Raw genomic sequence first — 21,377 nt, forward strand, 5'->3', positions numbered from 1 at the left:
TGACCAAAGGTAACCCTCAAAGTATCAAGGAATTACAGTGATTACAGATACACTTCAAGTGAGCTAAAGACAACCAGGGAGTTTTTTACGTCTTAGAAACAGGAAGTAAACTAAAACTAAAAGCAAAACATGTAATTTGTTTTTACAAAATAATAGACAGTAGAAAGAAAACATACAAATGCAAAGATAAACTTTACCAAAACAAGAGACAGACTGAATTGCTCACATTTAGTAGTATGGTGGATACTACTGGGTTTCCTAGAATCTTTATAAAGTAATTTAATTATTTAATGGTTCATTGGTGTCTAATAGCAGAGAGACATGAATAAGCGAAAGGTAATAATTTGCTACATTATGGATTGTTGACAGTGCCCTTCCAACAGTTTTATCCTACATGTCTGAGTAGAATTTTCTTTCAAATTATTATAATTGTTTAACGATGTTTAAGTTTTGAGCCATACGTCATCCTTTTATTTTCTGTTTCCATGTAGGTCTATTATTTTTCTTTTCCCTTTAAACCTAATTGCCCTACTTTCTCCAAAATCTCCACGATTGTTTGAATATAGCTGGATCACTGAATATTTAGAGAACCTGATTTTAGTGTAAAGGCAATCATGACTGTAATGCACTCTTAGTGCTGCTGTAATTCCATCCATAAATCCAAGATTGAATTGCCGGGCCACAGTGTTTCACACATCATGTTTGCAGTAGGATGTTTAAGTCTGCTGAATTCCTCTGTAAGTTTCTGTCCTGGCACCATCAGTTTCAGCCCTACAATATAGAAGGAAACACCACCAAAATTTCCATGAGTTTATTTGCAGCATGAACGATGAGGGGTGTGTCAGTAGAGATAACTGCAGAGCATGCCATCCTGTGCAATACTTTCAACCTCATGCTATAGTTTGTGCACAATTCTTGGCTCTAAATGATATGTGCAAATAATGTTCACAAAATCCAAACGATGTCTGTTTTTTGCTGATCACACTGAGTTGATCATAGCAAGGTACACAACACTCAATGTTTTTACAAGTCATGCTGCAAGTATTGTAAAACTATCTTATACATCTTTTCAGCTGTTGCTGCATTTTCTTCCTCCTCCTTCAGGCCCCATCACTAAATATGGGGTCTGGGTTCTCATTTACAGCTTCAAAAATGCATCTTGCACTGGAATTGCAGCCTGAAGAACTTGCAATTTCCTTTTGGTCACTCAGCAACGAGCCTATGTGCAATTTGGAGGTATGCCTACTTCTCCCCCAACATGGGGCCTTATACCACATGGAGAGCAGTGCATAGAAACTTCGGTGTCAAGGGACCTAAAAAGAACATAGTATGTGTTGGCATGGAGATTGTTGGTTATTCAGATTGTATGTTGGAGCTGCTTGGTGAGAACTTTTGGTTGCAGCCACACTAATGTTGTAATGTGATGGTCGATGCCAAGAATGTTATTATTACTTACCTGGTGTACCACCAATGTAATGTGAGTATGATGTGTTTGGTACCATGACCTGAGGGCAGCACAGCTGATCCTGCTTCAGATCCTCTGATGAAAAATCCAGTGTTGCATGGAATTTTAATTCCTGCTGATTTGGGGAACTCTCACACTTCATCACACATGGAGTATGCTATACTCCAGATGGATCGCAGAACACTTTTCCAAGATCTTGCAAAAGTATGAAGAAAGCTTTATTATCTCTAAAGTGGTCTTGAGTTCGGTTTGCCCAAGCTGGCTGAATTTGATAATTTTTTAATTGACATTAGCTGCTTTGTTGGCCATTCTGACTTCTTTTGGAAAAGGTTTGTAAAAAACTGGGGGTCATTGCATCAGAAAATCATGGGTGTTTACCAGCCAGAAATACTATTCAGAAAGTTGATTTTCTTATGAGTTAAAAGAAGTGCAGACTAATATTTTTGGATTGTAAGATGTACTGAGACACTAATAATAGCAGTATATCTAGCTAATGGAAAAACAACATGGTATTGTAGCTGGCAGTACAAGCAGTATGTGTTACAGAGTTTGAATATTTGGGATGTCTAGAAGTGGTTGGTGTGCAGTCCTATGTTAATCCAGTCTGTATAGTCAGCGCCACACTTTAAAATTTCCACTCATCCTACATATTCCAAACCTTAGAATAAGTTGCAGACGATCCAATCTTTATGAAGGCTAAAATAAGCTGAACCTAAAAGCAGCTGTACAAAAATGAGTTGTGAATTTAGTGTGGAGGTGTAGAGCAGGTTTTTACCTCCCTGTCATTTCCTTCATTCTTCGGACTGAGTGCAAAGTGAGGGTGTTTAGTAGATTGCAGGGGCTTTACTGTGGGGCTCAAATATTTGTGTATATGTTTATATTGGTTAGTGAATATGTCTGTTTGTGTGAGTCCATGTACATGCAAATGTCAGTGTGGTCATTCCAGAAAGCCACTGTTTGCTCAATAACACACACACTGAGACAACATCCAATAGGGTCCATGGCCTAATATCAGCTAATGTCAGAGAGGCTTATAGCTGACCGCCTGCTGTTTTACTGGTGAAGGCGAGGGGGAAGAAAGGGAGGAAGGAGGCAGTGATAAGCATTCTGAAAGAACATTTATAAAAAAATAAATGAAAGGAGAAAAACGTTATATCAAAATAACCAAGCTAAGCAAACGTTTTTGGAGGGAGTAATTATGTGGAAATCCAAAGAAGTAAACAGATAACAGTTGTGCAGTAAATGAGTTTTTTAACAGTGCAAAATGTAAACATTTAGCTGTGTGATGAAGGAAAGAGACATGTGGTCCCTCTTGTTGTAGCGTTAACCAAAATGCAGCCCCCCTTTTATCCTGCTATGGGCTATATTGCCTGGTTTCACAATAAAAAAAATTAAAATTGCATGCTGAGTTTGAGTAACATCTGAGTGGAATTGTGCACAAAACAAAAACTACTGTATTTTTTCTGATGGTCATGAATTATGTATTATTTTCTTACTTTGAAAAAAGTATATTTATTTCAGTAGCAGTTCATGTTGCGTATTCTGCTACGGGGGCGTATTTCATCACTGATGAAGACAGTGTCCCAGACATTATTAGAGAATTTTACATTGTTGTTTCCAATCCCTACACCATATGTTTTTCATTCTAATTAGAATTTATTGAAAGTTATAGGCTTGCAATTCTCAACCTTGTTAACCCTCACAGCATTTTGATTTTGCTGATGTTTAACATACAGGGGTTGGACAATGAAACTGAAACACCTGGTTTTAGACCACAATAATTTATTAGTATGGTGTAGGGTCTCCTTTTGCGGCCAATACAGCGTCAATTCGTCTTGGGAATGACATATACAAGTCCTGCACAGTGGTCAGAGGGATTTTAAGCCATTCTTCTTGCAGGATAGGGCCAGGTCACTACGTGATACTGGTGGAGAAAAACGTTTCCTGACTCGCTCCTCCAAAACACCCCAAAGTGGCTCAATAATATTTAGATCTGGTGACTGTGCAGGCCATGGGAGATGCCCATCTAGCACAAGTATTTGGCCAAGGGAATGCCATGATATGGCAGCCCAAACCATCACTGATCCACCCCCATGCTTCACTCTGGGCATGCAACAGTCTGGGTGGTACGCTTCTTTGGGGCTTCTCCACACCGTAACTCTCCCGGATGTGGGGAAAACAGTAAAGGTGGACTCATCAGAGAACAATACATGTTTCACATTGTCCACAGTCCAAGATTTGTGCTCCTTGCACCATTGAAACCAACGTTTGGCATTGGCATGAGCGACCAAAGGTTTGGCTATAGCAGCCCGGCTGTGTATATTGACCCTGTGGAGCTCCCGACGGACAGTTCTTGTGGAAACAGGAGAGTTGAAGTGCACATTTAATTCTGCCATGATTTGGGCAGCCGTGGTTTTATGTTTTTTGGATACAATCCGGGTTAGCACCCGAACATCCCTTTCAGACAGCTTCCTCTTGCGTCCACAATTAATCCTGTTGGATGTGGTTCGTCCTTCTTGGTGGTATGCTGACATTACCCTGGATACAGTGGCTCTTGATACATCACAAAGACTTGCTGTCTTGGTCACAGATGCGCCAGCAAGACGTGCACCAACAATTTGTCCTCTTTTGAACTCTTGTATGTCACCCATAATGTTTGTGCTCTTACCCTGCTAATTGAACCTTCACACTCTGCTCTTACTGGTGCAATGTGCAAAGACTGGCTACTAGTCTGGTCCAATTTAGCCATGAAACCTCCCACACTAAAATGACAGGTGTTTCAGTTTCATTGTCCAACCCCTATACATTGCTCAAAATGTTCAAGGAATGATCTGAAGACATATCAGACCACAGCTGAAAAAAAAAAAAACATGTTGGATATCCATATTGTTGTGCAATGTGTAATATAGGACAAAAGGATGCCATATTATTTGATGAAAATGATCAACCCACAGAGGGCCTAAACTCATAAACTCATATAACTCATGCATATGTTGACATCACAGCCTTAGCTTTTATATGTAGAATATTATGTAGATTAGGTTGTGATTTTAAAAAAGTAATATTATCTGTGCCTACACCTGATTTCAGACATATAATATGATGGTGACTGAAAGACAAAATAAAGATTGATCTAGGTTTTATCTTGGTCATATATTCATATTTTTTGCTATGTATATTGAAAATGTGCGAGTGCGCTGATGAGACATCAACAACCCTCATATTAAATTAGAAATTCGTGTTGCCCTCATCTAATGGTTTGAACAATACAATTTTTTGTCTGCAAATTCAGCAGGTATTTGGCATGTACAAATAGATTTGGGATTTCTTTCTAGGACTGCAGCATGAATGAATCAGTAGAGGAAGTAATATGTAACACAGAATGCAACATAATCCAGACTCTCATGATTTACACAAAATTTTGCAAGGCTGACATAGCACATGTTTCAGACTCAGTTTCAAAATGTTAGGAGGTTTATTATACACAGAGGAAGATATAAAAAAAAATCTTATGTCATGCCTACTAATAGGAAAAACTGTTGATCTGACAGTTGTTCAGCAGAAGCTCCATGTTAGGGTAAGCCACAAAAGGTTATTGCTAAAGATGCTGGCTGTCCACACAGTGCTGTCTCGAAGCATAATAATGGAAAGATAAGTGGAAGAAAAAATTTTGAAAAAAGAAGAGGGAGATTATTTGACTTAAGCTGCTGTTAGTGCTGCAACAGCCACCCTGCACACATGTATCCAGGATGGTCTACATTCATATTTGTTGTGTTATGCCATTTCTGTACCAGATACAACAGGCCCCTCACTTGTATATACATTGCAGATCACTTCATGTGCCCCTATGCTGACAAACTTTATGGAAATGACAATTTCATTTTCCAGCAAGACTTGGCACCTGCCCCCACCACCAAAAGTACCAGTACCTGGTTTAATGACCATGGTAACCTTGTGCTTGATTGTCCAACAAACCTGCCTCTACATAAATAATTTATTAGGTATTGTCCAGGAGAAGATAAAGACACCAAATCCAACAGAGCAGAAAAAGCTGGTATTCTAGCTGCCTGAACACCCTAGCAGAGCCACAGAATGATGCCCTTCATGCCATGCCACACAATGCAGTAATTTTTGCAGGTTGTTCAAAAGGAGCCTAAATCAAGTCTTGAGTGCCTATGATACTCCGGGTATGGAAATGATTTCAACTTGGTCAAGATTTCTGCAAGTAAGAACTTTTCTAATTAGTCCCTTGTGATATTTAAATGTTCTGGGGAATCTTTTGTTTTTTATTGCCTTTAAGCCATAGTCAATAAAATAAATAGAAAGAAATGCTTGAAATATGTAACACTCTCTTAGTTTCACTTTTTGAATAGAAATACTGAAATAAATCACCTTTTTAATAATATTTTAATTTATTCAGACAGATCTATTTTAACCATGGCAAAAATCTGTTTAGTTATTTGTTTGATTGTGTAGAGTTACATGTTTCTATGCATTTTTAGGAGTCTCTCAGTGTAGACTTTTTTTTCTAGTGTCTCCTTCAGTGTTGTGGAAAGAGGACTCTTGTGGCTTGAACGTTTTAACAATTTCGGTGCAGTCTCAGTTTGGATGTATGCCAGGATACATTAAAAATATTGGAGATTTCCTGTATCGACTTGGTTTTTAGTCATTGTCACAGTAATTCATCCATCCAGAAAACATGACCAGACAAGCAGAAAGAGAAAGAGATTCTCTTCTCCCAGACAATTTAGCCTTGGCTTTATCAAAGCAAAAACCAATTTTCTTCCAAGCCAGAGCGAAAAAGCATTAATGTAGACATTAGTCCCACTGTTATCTCTTTACTTCAACTGGTGGAAATAAACACTGCCCACAAAATAATCAAATGCATATAGTAGTTTGGTCTGAATACTGATGTAGATACAGCACATAGACATTTAATTAATTAATTAATTAATTAAGTTCTTTATATCTTTGAAGAAATGAAAAAAACTGTATACCATATATGGGCAAGAAATTCATTACATAGCAACTGTGCTACTTCAAAACTGAGTGGCTAATTAATCACTGAAATTAAAGTTCAAATTTAATTGATTAAGAACCTTTCTCATTTCTCAGCCAAAGTTTAAAATGCAAAATAATTAACACCATAACTATGTTTGTATTTGTTCTAAATCTGATCTCAAGACTTCCTCCAACTTCCATGTTCAGAACTGAAGTAAATCTTTAACATTCTGTAATCGGTTTGTATACTGTTATTACTGAGGTAATGCTGCGACACAGGTCTGCAAGTCTGATAAAATCACATGCATTTGTTGCCGTCCACAGTATTCAAACAACAAATCAAAACAGTTCAACATGAAACACTTTAATCAATATTGCATGCAACAAGTTAATATCTTGGATTAACTAATGGTGATACTAATTCACCTTAACTATGCCTCACCCTGCCCAGACCTCTAAATACACCTATCCAATTTTATATGAAAAAAATGAAATTACTTTGACGTTGATTTCTTCTCTTCACCTGCTTGAGGATGGGTCATAAGTCTGAAGAAAAACTGGGAGGGACCAGAGTGTCACACATCCCCCAACTCCCCCAACTCAAAAACGGTAAACTTTCTGAGAAATGGGGAAAATATGAGGAACCATTGCAGTCGACTGAAAAACAGGGGTCTCCTTGGAATTAAAACCACATGTGCCTGGTGTGTCTAACGATCTTCGATTGGGATATGAATCTTCTGATCTTACTGTATCAGACAAATTTCCAGCTTTCAAGCTCTTCCAGGAATGGCCGTGTGGAGGAAAAGTTAACTTGCCTGCGACCTTCTGCCTCTCCAGATATGTGCCTCTGCTGATTCGTCCCGTGAGACACACTGGAAATGGCGGCGAAAACTTTGTGTCCTCAGCTTTTTATAGCTCTGATGACATCAGCTTTGATGTCCATCGCTGCGATGAATGCTGAGCTGCACGTCAAACTGCGCAGCCCAGTCTATCCGACCAAAATGGATGACCCCAACACTGGTGATCGAATTCTCACAAGACAGGCTTTTCTGGAAAGAACTCTAGTTTTAGTAAAATGGATAACTACATTTGGCCGATACCCACATGATTCTGTTCTATGGCCTCTTTGGGGTTACCAACAGTTGTTTTCATACCTATAGTTTGTTTACTTTGGTCCTAATCAGTTGACAAGTTTGTAAACTTTTGGTTGTAAAGTGTGGTTTCTTTTCACACAGAGGAAATTCTAAGTGAAACAAAACCTGTCACTAAAACCATGTGAAAACATCCAGTCTATTTATTGGTCAGATGTGTCCAGGGCATGAGGGCCAAATGTCAATACAGGAAGCAGATGCTGTGTTCAGAGCTAGTAGAAAACATGGAGAATTTAATCATATCATTAGTGTGTTTCTGCGTACTATTTCAGACAAAATTATCTGAGAAGTATACTGAATGATCCTGAGAAAATCGCTTGAAAGTTGCATTATGCTTTACATAAAGAAGGTGCAGCCTTTGTTTACTGGTTTGTTTACTCTACCGCATCCCACAGTGCAACACAAAGCTGGTTACGGTAAGGTACTTACCTCATGTTTGCAGGGTACATGTAAGACCTGTTTTGGATTGAGGTCGGATCACATTCATACCACATACCAGAGTTCGATTGGAACCGTACTGAGACCATTTGGAGAAGGTATTCTCGATACGTTTGTTTATGGTGTGAATGTAGACCGCCCTCTAGTGTGACTGCTGTGTACACATTTTCACAAACAAACCAAACCAGGGGGGGGAAACAAACCAGTTTGTTTTGAATGGTCTAAACACAGCTGTAAACACACTCTTGCACCCTATGACATATAAATGTCGGGTTAAGGTCTTAAAGGGAAGGCAGGGGGTGAAATGGGTTCAGTCAAAGAATGTGCTCCAAACACTCCAGGAGGGGTGTGGCAAAAAAAACAAAAATGTTTAAAGGCACCTCAATCTCACTGTTAAGTGTGGTGGACGATATGTAATGCTATGATTCTTCTTTTCTACCCAAAAATCATGGGAACCTTGTTTCATTACATGGCATCATGAAGTCTTGCCAAAACACCTTACATAAAATCTGATTGGCTCTTCCACAGGTTCACATTAGTTCAGGGGATAATAGCAGGTTAATAATTTAAAACATATGGCCAAATCAACACAGAAAAGTTTCCCTAGACACAAAATCAATCCTTACTAGGGCCGTGTCATTTATGACTGTGACGCACAATTGCACAATTAACGCTAGATGTAGGCAGCAACCACCACCCCAACCCCCACGACCCTGCAAGGAAAAGCATGTATAAATAATGGATGGCTTGATAGATATCAGAATTTAATTCCTATGAGAAAGCATAAAAGTGGATCCATGTCTTTAAATGATTAAGATGGTTGCAGAACATTTTCTCAAGGTGTGCGAATAACCACAGCATGTTATTTAGTACAACAAAATAATTTCTAAATGTGTGGTTTTATCCCCACTGAACAAAGGTACTCAAATAAAGGTTAGTTTTATTGGTTGTTCAGAGTAAAATTTTGCTTGAGCAAAGTATATAGGTTGTGCTTTGCCCCACACTGTGGAGGGTGCTGTATCTTAACTCTTTTCTAATGCTGCTTTACAATTACCTGCAGTTCCTTATCAACACCAAGAAGATTTTTCATATACCATCTGGCCCACACTCTCTACGTTAGGCCATACTACAATAGAGCTAATTGTCTTCATTTGATGTGATTTACAGAGCCGGACTTTGGAAATGGTTACTGCAAAAAAAATAAATGAATAAAATCCGCTCTTACTCAGACGGGTCACGTCATTAGTACCAGAAAACATAATTCCAATTTAATCAGGCCCCATGTAAGTCACATTACCTTGAAGTAACAGTAGCAAACAGTGGAAATACAAAGAGCACTCACTGTTGGCCCATTACTGCTGATCAAATACAAGATGACAGAACACGTGGAAAAAAATGTGATGAGACTACCAAAAGCCTGTTGTGTATCTTTTACTGTATCAAGATAACACAATGTGGAGCAGGCCTTGATGGAAACAGTCCTTGCACGCATCTTGCATGAGGCAGCCCACACCCACACTCTTGCTTAAGTAGCCAATAGAACTGAATGCAAGTGCAGCAAAGGTTTCGGTCTGAGCAAAAAACGTCCTGTGGTTTGCTTCCCTGTCAACTATTCAGACTCCACAGAATTTGAAGCATAAGTATTACTCATAAAGAATTTCCAGTATTATTTGTTTGTTAAAGTGTTACTTGGCAAAGACAGAAGCTGGAAAGTTGAATTATACTGCTTCTTTTCAGTTTTGCCCACTGTGTGAACATAACCTCCTCTTGTATTTCACTTTCTTCCAATCAGACACTTGAAACATTTTTTTATCTCTCAGGATGAAACTTTTTTGTTTGAGAGGATGCAAAAGAAAAGTAGAATACCTAAAATGAAAGGAAAGGAAAGCGATTGGAGCTTTTTCTGTACGAGCAACCATAAAAACGACTGGTGTAAATTAGATTGCTCAGGTGAGGATTACATAAAAAAAAATAAGGCTACAGCTCTAATCAGTTCCACAGCTAGAAGGCCTGCGTGTCCCCCTGCTCTGCATTACCACGTGCCATCTTTATGGTAATGCTCCCTGCTGCCAGAGTTCATTTCCACAATTTCCTCGGGCCAACAGAGATATTAAAGCATTTTTTTTTTCAAAGATTGCTCACATTGTATTTCAATTGTATACATGACTCAGGGGAGTGAAAGTGAGGTGGAGTGCTTTACATGTGGACACGAGACAGAGACAGTTAAGAAGAGGTAGTCGGGACAAAAATACTGAATAATGTAATGCTTTGGTACTGAAGCACTGCTAACACTTCTCCCTGTCATCTGACTCAACATGTCCCCGAACATTAACAATTACTTTGCAAGTCATGCACGTTGTCGGTCAAAACAAACGCCGCAGCTCCATTAGAGACTGTTTCATTCACAGCATCAACTTCCAAGCCTAATCAATACTGGCCATGACAAGTCATCAGATCCTCTCAGTGGAATCATTTGTCATCTGAGTGATAGCTGCAGCTGTAATGAGAGATTGTAACACGACTCTCAAGTTAAACACTTCTGATTGTTTGTTTTACACCCCAAATTAGCCTTTCTGCACACTACCCTTTAATAACTTTTAATTTTATCCACCAGGCCTGTTGCACAGGTTTGACAATGGGCGCTTTATCTCAGTTATGAAGCCCTCTTTCTGGCTCTTGCCCCAGCATTTATTCAGATAAGAGATATTACAGCTGCTGAACCCATGCAACTGTACCAGCCACACAGCCAGCTCTTATAAATCTTTGATTATGTATTTCAACAAATTGGTGGATGGCTCTCATGTGCATGTGTAGCAGAGATTTCAAGCAATAGCTGAGAAATAACAAGAGAAAAGCCAGTTGGAATGATTTATATCATGAGCTTGGACAATACATGTTTAATTTAAGAGGTATTATGATGTAGCAATATGCATTTTACAAATGCATATATTTACATTTTGAAACTTATATATATGTTCCATTTTGAAACATATATTCCAACACATTTCCAACACAGTATTTCAAAATATCTCATGTTAGAAAAAGTATCTGTTAAAAACTAAGAACACCCACTTCAGATTCTAGCTTTATTTGGAGTAGAAGATGATAGAAATGATTTGGTATTTTATCAGGTTGTAAAATTATTAGTCATTCCTCAAGTTTACAAAAACAAAGACCACACTGACATGATTTATAAAGTAAAAACAAAGCCAGAATGGGGGTTTAAGTAGCAGCAAGATGGTGATAAATAAACCTCTGATCATCAAGAAGTTTAACCACCTCTATAAAAGCAAGAGTGTTGGCAGATTGCTGCTCTGAACCATACAGGTTTGCCTTAACACAATGCCAAGTAGGAATAATATCAGCAATGACCTTAGAGACAACTGTTTCTGCCAATAAATCTCTAAAGAGTTATGAGGTGATTTCCAAACATTGTGAAGTAATTTTACAGTAAGAAAAAATATTCACAAGTCAAATGCATTTCCTAGGAGTGTCAGTCCTAGGCCATCTGTCCAACAGCTAAAGCTTTACCCAAACTGAGTCATGGAACAAGATAATGATCCCAAACACAGCAAATCTACAGCAGAGAGGCTGAAAACGAGAAGAAAAAATAATAATAGAAGGAGTTGCAATGCCTCAGGCTAAAACTGATTAAAAGTTGTGCAGAAACAAATGTCTTCAAGCTTTAAAGAGCTGAAGCCATGTTTTATATAAGAAATGTCCAAAATTCCTCTTCAACAATGTGAGAAACTAATAAACTCTTAAAGTCTTAAAAGTGGCAATGTGGAATTGGAATTGCTCTGTTTTAGTAAACTTGAGTTTATATTTAAATACTTTTGAAACCTGTTAAGTAAAGGTTGTGTTTTTGTTTTGCTAAATTATATTAGAGTGCAGAGTTAGTTTTTAACATGATTACATAATGCTGTATATACACAAAAAACTAAAACTTGCACTAATTGCTAAATACCATTGAACCCCAAACATGGATATTAAACTGAGTTTTTACATTCTCAGTTTAATACAGTTGAAACCTGATATTTACACATGCAAAAGACAAAATTTGTTTTCTCAGTGTCTGACATTAAATCGGACTGAACCACTTTTTTTTAGGTCAGGTAGGATTACCAATATTATTTCTATTTGACAAATGCCAGAATGAGGGGAGATTATGTTTTGGAGATTTTTTTTATTTTTAGTTCAATTAAAAGGTTTACACATATTCTTTATTGTGTTTTTTAAACTGTATGACTTCGGTCAAAGGTTTTGGGTATACTTCAACAGGCTGTAACCTGGCTCACACACATCGTTTCAGCTTTCTTTCACTTTCTATAGGAGTGAGATCAATGCTTTTGTTAAGGCCACTCCAAAACATTGACATTGTGGTCCTTAAGCCACCTTGCAACTTTGGTGGTGTGCTTAAGGTCATTATCAATCTGAAAGACCCATTTGTGTCCAGCTTTACCTTCCTAACTGATGTCTGAGGATGTTCCTTTAATATTTCCACATGATGTTCTGTTTTTACCATGCCATCTATGCTGTGAAGTGCACCAGTACCTCTTAAAGCAAAATACCCACACAACATAATGCTGCCACCTGTGTGCTTCACAGATTGGATTGTACTCAGGCTTGCAAGCTTTTCTCCCAATCCTCTAAGTGTAACAACAGTCATTATGGCCAAACATTTCATTTTTAATTTCATTATATCACATGACATATCTCAGAAATTATGGTTATCATCTTTGAGCGCACTTGCAAAGCATAATCTGTTACTTTACAACTAATAGCTTTTGTCTCACTGAGTGGTCTTTCAGCCCATGTCAGTAGAGGATGCATTTCAATGTGGATAATGAACTTCCCTTACTAAGTCTTTTACTTTTATTATAAAATTGTACTGCACAGTTTCTGAGTGGTATGATGGCTAGAGATAATCACATGGTATTTATACTTGGGTATAGTTGTTTTAACAAATGAATGTGCCACAAGAAGGTTGTACCCAAGGATTAACCAAACTTGTGGAGGTTCGCAACTCTCTTCCTGATATTTTTAATGACTTCTTTAGATTTTCCCATGATGTCTCACAATCAAGCAGTGGGGTTAATGTGTTGCCTTAAAATACATCCCCAAGTATGCCTCTAATTAACTAATTAAATTTTGTGAATTCATCAGATGAGATGAATGTATGTAAACCTCTGAAGAAAGTATTTGAAAATATTCTTAAAAGTTATCTTTCTCCTTATTTTGACATTTACCAAATGGAAATAGTTTTGGTAATCCTAACTGACCTTTAATAACAAACGTCTGGTTTCTGTAGATATGGCTTGGCAATGATTAGGCAAACATACTATATTGATTACATATAGAGGGGGTTCATTGTCAAAGGTTATTGTAGACAAGAAAATACGTTTTATGAAGAAGAAATCCATCTGGAAATTGGGGGAATAAGGTGTGCTTCCAAAACACATTTAAATGAAAGTTGTGCCAGCAAATTAGATTGTTGTTAATAGTTGTTTTTCTTATTTCTCATTTGGTAGCTGTTTTTATTAAATGTCAGAGATATAGAATCTTGCCAAACTCACACTGTTCCTATAAAACACTTCTTTATACTAAAAGATTGGCATTAGTTTAGGCTTTTTCTTCCTCTATACATCAGTCAGTGGTATTTCCGTTCTCCTTCCCAGTCATCTTTTATCCACTCGGACACCTTTTCAGCTTACCCAGTATGCTGCAGCAATTTTTTATCTTCAGCCTCAAAAAGCCCACCTCCTTTGTGTACTGTACTGGCACCCAGTGGCTGCTCACGTACAGTTCAAAGCACTGCTGTTAGTTCTAATCTGACAATGCTACCAGGGGTTTACTACCCTGTGATTGCTCAGTGTAAGAGACTGTTAACGGTCTCATCCTCAGCTTTTGCTTCAATGTCCGCCCCTCTCTGTGGTAAACTGACCATTGCTCTGTCATGTCTAGACTTTTGAGCCCCTATTCAGGTTGGATGAATTTTTTGTACTGGTGTCTGAGTGGAGAAATAGAGCTCCAATCAATCGCAGCAGTGACATTCTGAAAACAGCCTCCTCTGTGATTTAGCTTTTTGCCTGCCTGCCACAAAAGATCTAGGATTTTTCTCCAACGAACCCACGCAACAATGAACACAACTTACTTACCAATAGTGCAATCTATCTATAACATGTGCAGTGTTGTTTTGACTTGTACATAATTGCTACACAAGCATGCAATGTACTGCTTTTTTACTCCACTCACTTCAAGACTACAAATAAGTAAAACAATGTTAAACACTATTAAATGCTTGGGGTAATGTCTGTTTTTTTTTGTTTTTTTTTTACATGGAGACAGAGCAGCCTCTGGTGGTTATGTTTATGATTGTATTTGCCCCCTTCTCCCCTGTAAAGTCAAGTATTTATTGATTATCACATCCCATACTTCAGACTACATGACTCCTGCCTTTGGTTTATAACCACCCACCTATTTCTGCTGTAATTAAGCTTTAATGATTAAGTGTTGGCAAAATAAACTGCATCTTAGTAATTTAAAGCATGCTTTCACCTTCCTCAACCTCAACCCCTAAATCAGACAGTGGCCAATGTGTAATGAGTTCCTAATACTACCATAATTATTTTTGTTTCTGATCATATGTTGTTTCTTGTCATTTTTATTTATCAAATATTCCTTTATTGTAGCCTTTAAATATAACCTAACATACATGTTAGAAAGAAATAACATTTACAAACAGTTATTGAAATAGTATTTTTTTAATAGAAAACTAAAATAGGCTTTCAGAATGCATTGCAAAAGTGATAAATAGGAGCCAAACAAGTTTTTTAAAGTTCTAACCTAAAAAGGTTGCATACGCTCAATTAACAGCCGAAGCAGAACGGAAACTCTGATAGCCTTTGTAAGCTTGGCACCAATGAATGGTATTGGAATTAAATTATGTTTTCCTCTGGGAATTATCTAGTATACATTTGTGTTTGGTTCTTATCGCACAGGTACCATCTAAGTGAGTGAAGAAAAAGAGCATCCCGCAGTTTTTTTCTCACGCTTGCAGAAGCATATTTTATATATTTTATATATATTTATATTTTACTATAAATTCCAGCTATAAATTTCCAACAGATAAGTTTAGTATAACCATCCATTTAATATCCACTTAACATTGCAGCTGAACAGTAAATGTGTTGACATGCAAATAGCCTCTGCAACAAAATTACTTACAGATACCTCTCCTACTGTACATGTTTTAAACTGATACATAGACTCAAAATGATACAAACTGAGTCAGAAAAAAGCCATAACCACTTATTGTTAGGGTTTCTAGGCAGGCTCAAAATATTATTTTCTATAAGCATTTTTTTACACAATCAACCAATGAAAGGAGGAAAGAGCAGCTGAAAGCATAGTTGTATTGTAGACAACAGTGAAAATCCCAGAAAGGTTCACTGCTGTGTTTGAGGCTGAGTACACAACAAACAATTGTCACAGTGTGTCTGCAGGTAGAAAAACTGAAGTCGACGTCTGGCTGTGATAAACAGAAATTTGATGTGAGGCTTAAGGTGTTGTTTGCTGTAGCAATGAAATGTGCTTTAACAGTGTTTCCAAAAAAAATGGATGACTGGAACAGACATATTGAAAATAATAAAAATGAAAAGAATAATGACACTAAAAATATGTTTTCCACTGTTTGACTCAATGAAGATGGGAAGCTGATCTTGTCAAATGGTGTCTACGGCCTTTAATAAATACTTACTGATACTGCAAATACATGTTCAAATGTACAGTGTGTATGTTGTTTATTTATCTAAAAAGAAAAATGAAACAACATTTCAGTTACAATTTAAAACAACCATCCTAGTTATTTTTCTTCAAGCCATTTAATTGGGGCCAGATTATTAAAGTGGCAGAAGGACATTGTATTGACAGTACAGCAGGGGAAATAAGTATTAAACATATCAACCATTATTTACCTCAGTATATAGAGCTACACAATATATTGAATGTGTTTGTCAAAATTCCCATCACGAAGGACTGCTAGAATGCAATCTTTAGAAGACTATTAAATTTCAAGTGACATGGATGCAAATTCTGCATGCCCATAATATATTTGGCTTGTTGAATGGAATTTCACTGCCCTGGATGCCCACACCCGAATGCGCCTGAGATGTTAAAGCTCACAAAGAGCGGTGGGGACATTGTGATAAAGGAAAAGATGAAAAATAGTCAGGAAAATATGGTTTAATATTAATCAGTATCATCCTCGCAATATTTAGAAAGTATCTCAGTTACATGTATTCCTGATTGTGTGTAGATTTCTAAGTATATGTCTAATAGGACTATTGATGTGCAATTAACACCAAATATGTTCATTTGTTTTGGGCACATGAAAAAAATTGGCACAGAAAGAGAAGAAAATTCCTGTCAGTGTTTAAAAAAACCCTGACATACATTAGTCAATGTATGTCAGTGTTAATGGCTCAAATCTTGCAAAACATTTGTTTGCTTAAAATGTTAAAGCCAAGTACATTTTTTCCCTTTTAAAACATTTTAGCTTTCCCTTCAAGATATGTCAAATGTTTATTATCAAATTGAAATATTATAAATAATATAATAATATTATATTATTAAAAAAGATAAATATTATAAAGACGCATAGTGTAAACCATTTTGGGTTGTTTGGTTGATAAAGGGCTGCACGGTGGCGCAGTTGGTAGTACTGTTGCCTTGCAGTAAGAAGGTCCTGGGTTCAATTCCTGGCCGGGGGTCTTTCTGCATGGAGTTTGCATGTTCTCCCCGTGCATGCGTGGGTTCTCACTGGGTACTCTGGCTTCCTCCCACAGTCCAAAGACATGCCTGTTAGGTTAAGTGGTAACTCAAAATTTCCCTTAGGTGTATGAATGAGTGTGTGCTTGGTTGTTTGTGTGTTGCCCTGCGATGGATTGGCAACCTGTCCAGGGTGTACCCTGCCTCTCGCCCATAGACTGCTGGAGATAGGCACCAGCTTCCCTGTGACCCTCTATGGAATAAGTGGTAGAAAATGACTGACTGACTGGTCGATAAATGATGGAGATTGAATAAAATTGTTCCTACATATACCAATCAGTAGCATCATAAATACCCAGTTGCACTCTAAAATTGCCAGAGACTGAATTGTCTGCATTTTTCTGGCATCTGCCCCAAATAATTTTTCAAAATGAATTTAGTGTTAAGTTTGGTGTATCATAGCCAAGTGTTGGGAAACATCTTTAACTCTGTTTTGAGTAACCTTATTTTTGAATGGGCACAGCAAAGTGGCTAAAGAACAGGAACTCCTTTCAGCATGTCAAGGATGGGCCACATCTAGGCTTGAAAATCTATACAGCTGCAAATCATCTGGGTCTACGTGCCTTCTAAAGGTTTTTGAGCCACAGCCTGAAGTGATTTAGTTTAGCAATCAATATTTTTTCTGTGAGCATAAGCCAGTAATCTTTTTACAGCACCTCTCCTCTCGCTCTTTCCTCTTATCCTTTGCCCTTGTAACCCTCAGTTCTAACCATTCGGATGAGATTGCTTCTAGAAGGGTTTGTTGGTAAATGCAAGCAAAGGGGGAGCGACAGAAAATAACTGGATGAAAAGTTGATATCAGGAATGGTGAAGCTGGCACCCTTTGAGTTTATGTGGTCCAAGGACTAAGATCTTTACACCTCTTATAAGACTTGGTCTCATAAAATGGATTAGGGGAAATTGGTTGCTTCTTCGTTGCCTTCTTTTCAAAGACAATCGTTTTGATATGAACCTCAAGTATTTTGGCTCAATAACAATTACCTATTTGCTAAAGTATAAGGTAGACGGACAAACAGCTTTAAACCTTCATATTTACTAAAAGTTTATATTATATGTACGGTTTCCTATATTTACAGTCCCACAGGAAAGCCCTTTTTTCTAAACTCTGGCAATGAGCAGCAGTAGAAATATTGCTGTAAAATATTGTTTGAAACTGAAAAATCTCCAAATCCCTGTTTCTGAATGATACCCAAGTCCAGATGCTGGACAGCACACTGGAACATGCAGTACATCAAAACACAACCTTAAGGTTCCTTTAGAAGTAAAAGTCTTTCTTTCTTTGATCTTAGGGACAACAACTATATTAAAGACTTTCCACAACTAGCTGATGGTCTCATGGTCATCCCCTTGCCAGTCGAGGAACAGTGTCGGGGAATCTTGTCAGAGCCATTTCCCAACCTGCAGCTTCTATCAGGTAAAAGAGGATTTACTATGGTTTTGGGAATTTATTCCTTATATCCATATTATATCCATATTTCCATTTGAGGGCTGCATAACTTAGTTCACTTCATGAGTAATAAATCTAATGGATTTCTGTGATCCAGTTGTAATTTTGGGCCGAGAAAAGGTGAAGTCATTGGAAAACGATGTGTTAATGTCCATCTGAAATTTATTTAACTTTTTATATGAGTAGTGGCAACATGTAATTTAGAAACATTGCCTGGCCAGCTGTTTTGCTTGAAAATATACTATTTACACTCACACAGAAGTACTACAAAAATTGTATTGTGAACAGAAGCTAAAATGATGATAGGATGGACAAATTGTTTTAAAGTATTAAAAAAAAACAAGGCTATTTGTAACCATACAACTTTCTTAGAAAACAGGGAAACACATAATGCTAGCACGTGGCATATCAAAGTCACTCAAGAAATAAAATTTTTTTTAAATGTAAATTTATTCTTTGAGCACTGGAACGCATATTATGTTGTCATTCTTGTAGTCAAGAAGTGGTACCTAACAGAAACAGTACGGGCCAACATGAGATCAAGAAGGGCTAGACATTTTCAGAGTTTTTATCCTTAGCTTCTATAAGCAAACTATTTTCAGTAAGAAGATTTATTGCAAATAAAACTATGAAATTCAGCAGCTGTCCTTTTTACCTTTTTTGTGATTCTGACACTACATCTCAAAAGAATGGTGCATATTACTTAAGAAATTTAGCATTTGGCTCTATACCTTCTGGAAATAATGCAACATTTTACAGTCTTTGCTACTTGTTCAGAGTGAGACAATTTACAAGGGATATTGAGCGTTTGCAAAATCTAACATCTCACCTATAATTTTATTCTGTTATTTGGTTTTTTACTGTTCCACCCATATCTTATTTTGGTTAGAGCCAGTTAGGCATTTGTCTCAAACCTCCACCTATGCTCCTTAATCCCTCCATTAGCTAAATTGGCATTTGGTCCACACTGATCTCTAAGATATTTTACTGGGGATCCACTTTAACCACAATTGGACACACACATATACACAAAGTAAATTGCCCTTTTCTTCCCAGTGCACAAATGTCTCAGGTGAAAATTGCTTCAGAGAGGCAAAAGGTCAAGATTCCTGTAAGCAGTTTTGTTATTTATTTTTCCTTGCTCTTCACTTTTGTAGCTTTACTGCTAAACCGGTGTGAAAGTTGGGTAATTGAATTGCACTGAAAGCCAAGATTGCTCGATTCTAATGTCAGCAATCCGATTGGAGATCAAGCTGCACCATATATCACCATTGATCCAAGAGCAGCTGGGTTGTGGGCTCTGATGATAAATGATGTTAAGGCAATATAAGGTTGTAATGGCTGTGCAATAAACCTGTAATGATGAAAATCAAATATTGATTTTATTTAAGTTTTCATTTATCATAAACCTCTGCTTCTCCTTATGAGTCTGGCCCAGTAGTTTGTTTAAAATTCTTGTGTTTGCAGTATTTGCCTTTTTGTCTTCAGTTCTGTCTCCTTTCCATTTTTTTCGTCATCAGGTGATGCCCAATTCAGTGAAGCGGTAGGCTATCCTGTGGTTCAACAGTGGAGGGTGCGGAGCAATCTGTACAAAGTCAAACTCAGCTCTATAACCTTATCCACAGGTCAGTGACTAAAAAATATAATTTGGATTTCATCGTTTATCTTATGACGGTGGTGAAAATCAATCAATGCTTTAAAGAAATGTAATGCATCTGCTTTTTATAAGGAATCTGGGCAAACTGGAAATCAATTTACTATTATTCCATTTCATTATTTATTTGGTAGAATTTTCTAAGGTGCTCAAGACGTTGTCAGGTGAGAGCACACGCAAGGATTTCCTGGCTTTTCTCCAGCAGTACGGCAGCTATTATGTGTCTGAGGCCCTGTATGGATCTGAACTCAGCTGCAGCATCTACTTTCCCAGCAAGAAGGCCCAGCAGCAGCTCTGGCTGCAGTACCAGAAAGGTGAGTGAGCTGACAGAGCTATGCTCCTTTTCCAATAGCACCTACTCAGCGTGGCTCAGCTCTGTTATTAGGGTTTTTCATTAGTAGCAGTTACTTGGTACCAGCCCTTTTTTTACTACCTACTTGGCTAGCATTCCAAGGGAGATGAATCAGCTGAAAACACAACATCAGAAGACAAAAGGTCACTAATTGGGTACGAGGTGGTGTCACTGGTTTTGTCACTCAACTGAGTCGGATTCTACAAGAATCTGACCTGCCATTTGTAAAACTCAGTGACTAAGCTTATTTCAAGCTTAAAAGAAAATGGAAGCACTAAAATCAACACTGTGGTCTGTTGATGAGGATCCAGAGGGAGCTAGATGGAGTAACCCAAAACAATTAAGTATTCCAAGAGGTGTCTGAGCTGATGACGATGATACATGTTAGGGCTCGTGGCTGGGAAAGCAACGAGTGTATTGCAACACAAAACTCCTGCATACACCTGCACACAGTTTAGATGCTGATTCCAAAAAGATGTCCAAATACTTCTGTACTCTGAGCCAGTAGCAAGCTTCTACAGTTCAATGGCCCTTCTCTTCCTTAAGGGAACACATTCACTGAGTCATATCATCCCAGAGCTGGATGCAATTTCTTGCACAGGAACCTAACCATTAATTCAGACATCCTGAAGTTCTGCGACCACTGTATGTTTGTGAAACCAGAAACAATAACATCCTCCCACTGGGAGGCTCGGCTGAACACCCAGACTGAAGGTTTGCATCGATAAATTTGCAACAGGATAGCCATTTGAAACACACACAGCATACATATTACAATAACTAATCTTCAACCATTAAATCTTTGCATGCTGGACTTATTGTTTATATGACCACTATAGTAAGCTGACATTAGGTCCCATTAGCTGACCCTCACACGTCATCTAGCTTGTACCCTTTGGTTTGATATTTCTCTACAGCTTCCTACACTCTCCTGTACTCATCCAGAGTGTTTTGTCCAGCCGCCTGTAGCCTTTTCTGGCTCTCTTCTTTTACTTTGATTCTGACAAAAAGCCATAGACTGAGCTGAGCACGTTCAACAT

The 21,377-nt window shown here is 37.8% G+C and overlaps 1 protein-coding gene across 6 annotated transcripts in view; it reads left to right on the top strand.

The window, feature by feature from the left end:
• The window catches only part of LOC124872311 (astrotactin-2-like), a 513,868-nt gene that overhangs the window by 380,722 nt on the left and 111,769 nt on the right, over window positions 1-21,377 (top strand). For all 6 annotated transcript variants that reach the window (XR_007039251.1, XR_007039252.1, XM_047372151.1 and 3 more), the window contains 3 exons: window positions 18,174-18,298; window positions 19,852-19,956; window positions 20,120-20,299. Coding sequence is in view for 4 of the 6 variants with exons in the window: in XM_047372151.1 (XP_047228107.1) it covers window positions 18,174-18,298; window positions 19,852-19,956; window positions 20,120-20,299 (410 nt within the window). In the remaining 2 variants the exon portion in view is untranslated. The remainder of the gene's footprint in view (window positions 1-18,173; window positions 18,299-19,851; window positions 19,957-20,119; window positions 20,300-21,377) is intronic.

Source organism: Girardinichthys multiradiatus, chromosome 8 (genome assembly GCF_021462225.1).
Source record: "Girardinichthys multiradiatus isolate DD_20200921_A chromosome 8, DD_fGirMul_XY1, whole genome shotgun sequence".
Lineage (NCBI taxonomy): Eukaryota > Metazoa > Chordata > Actinopteri > Cyprinodontiformes > Goodeidae > Girardinichthys > Girardinichthys multiradiatus.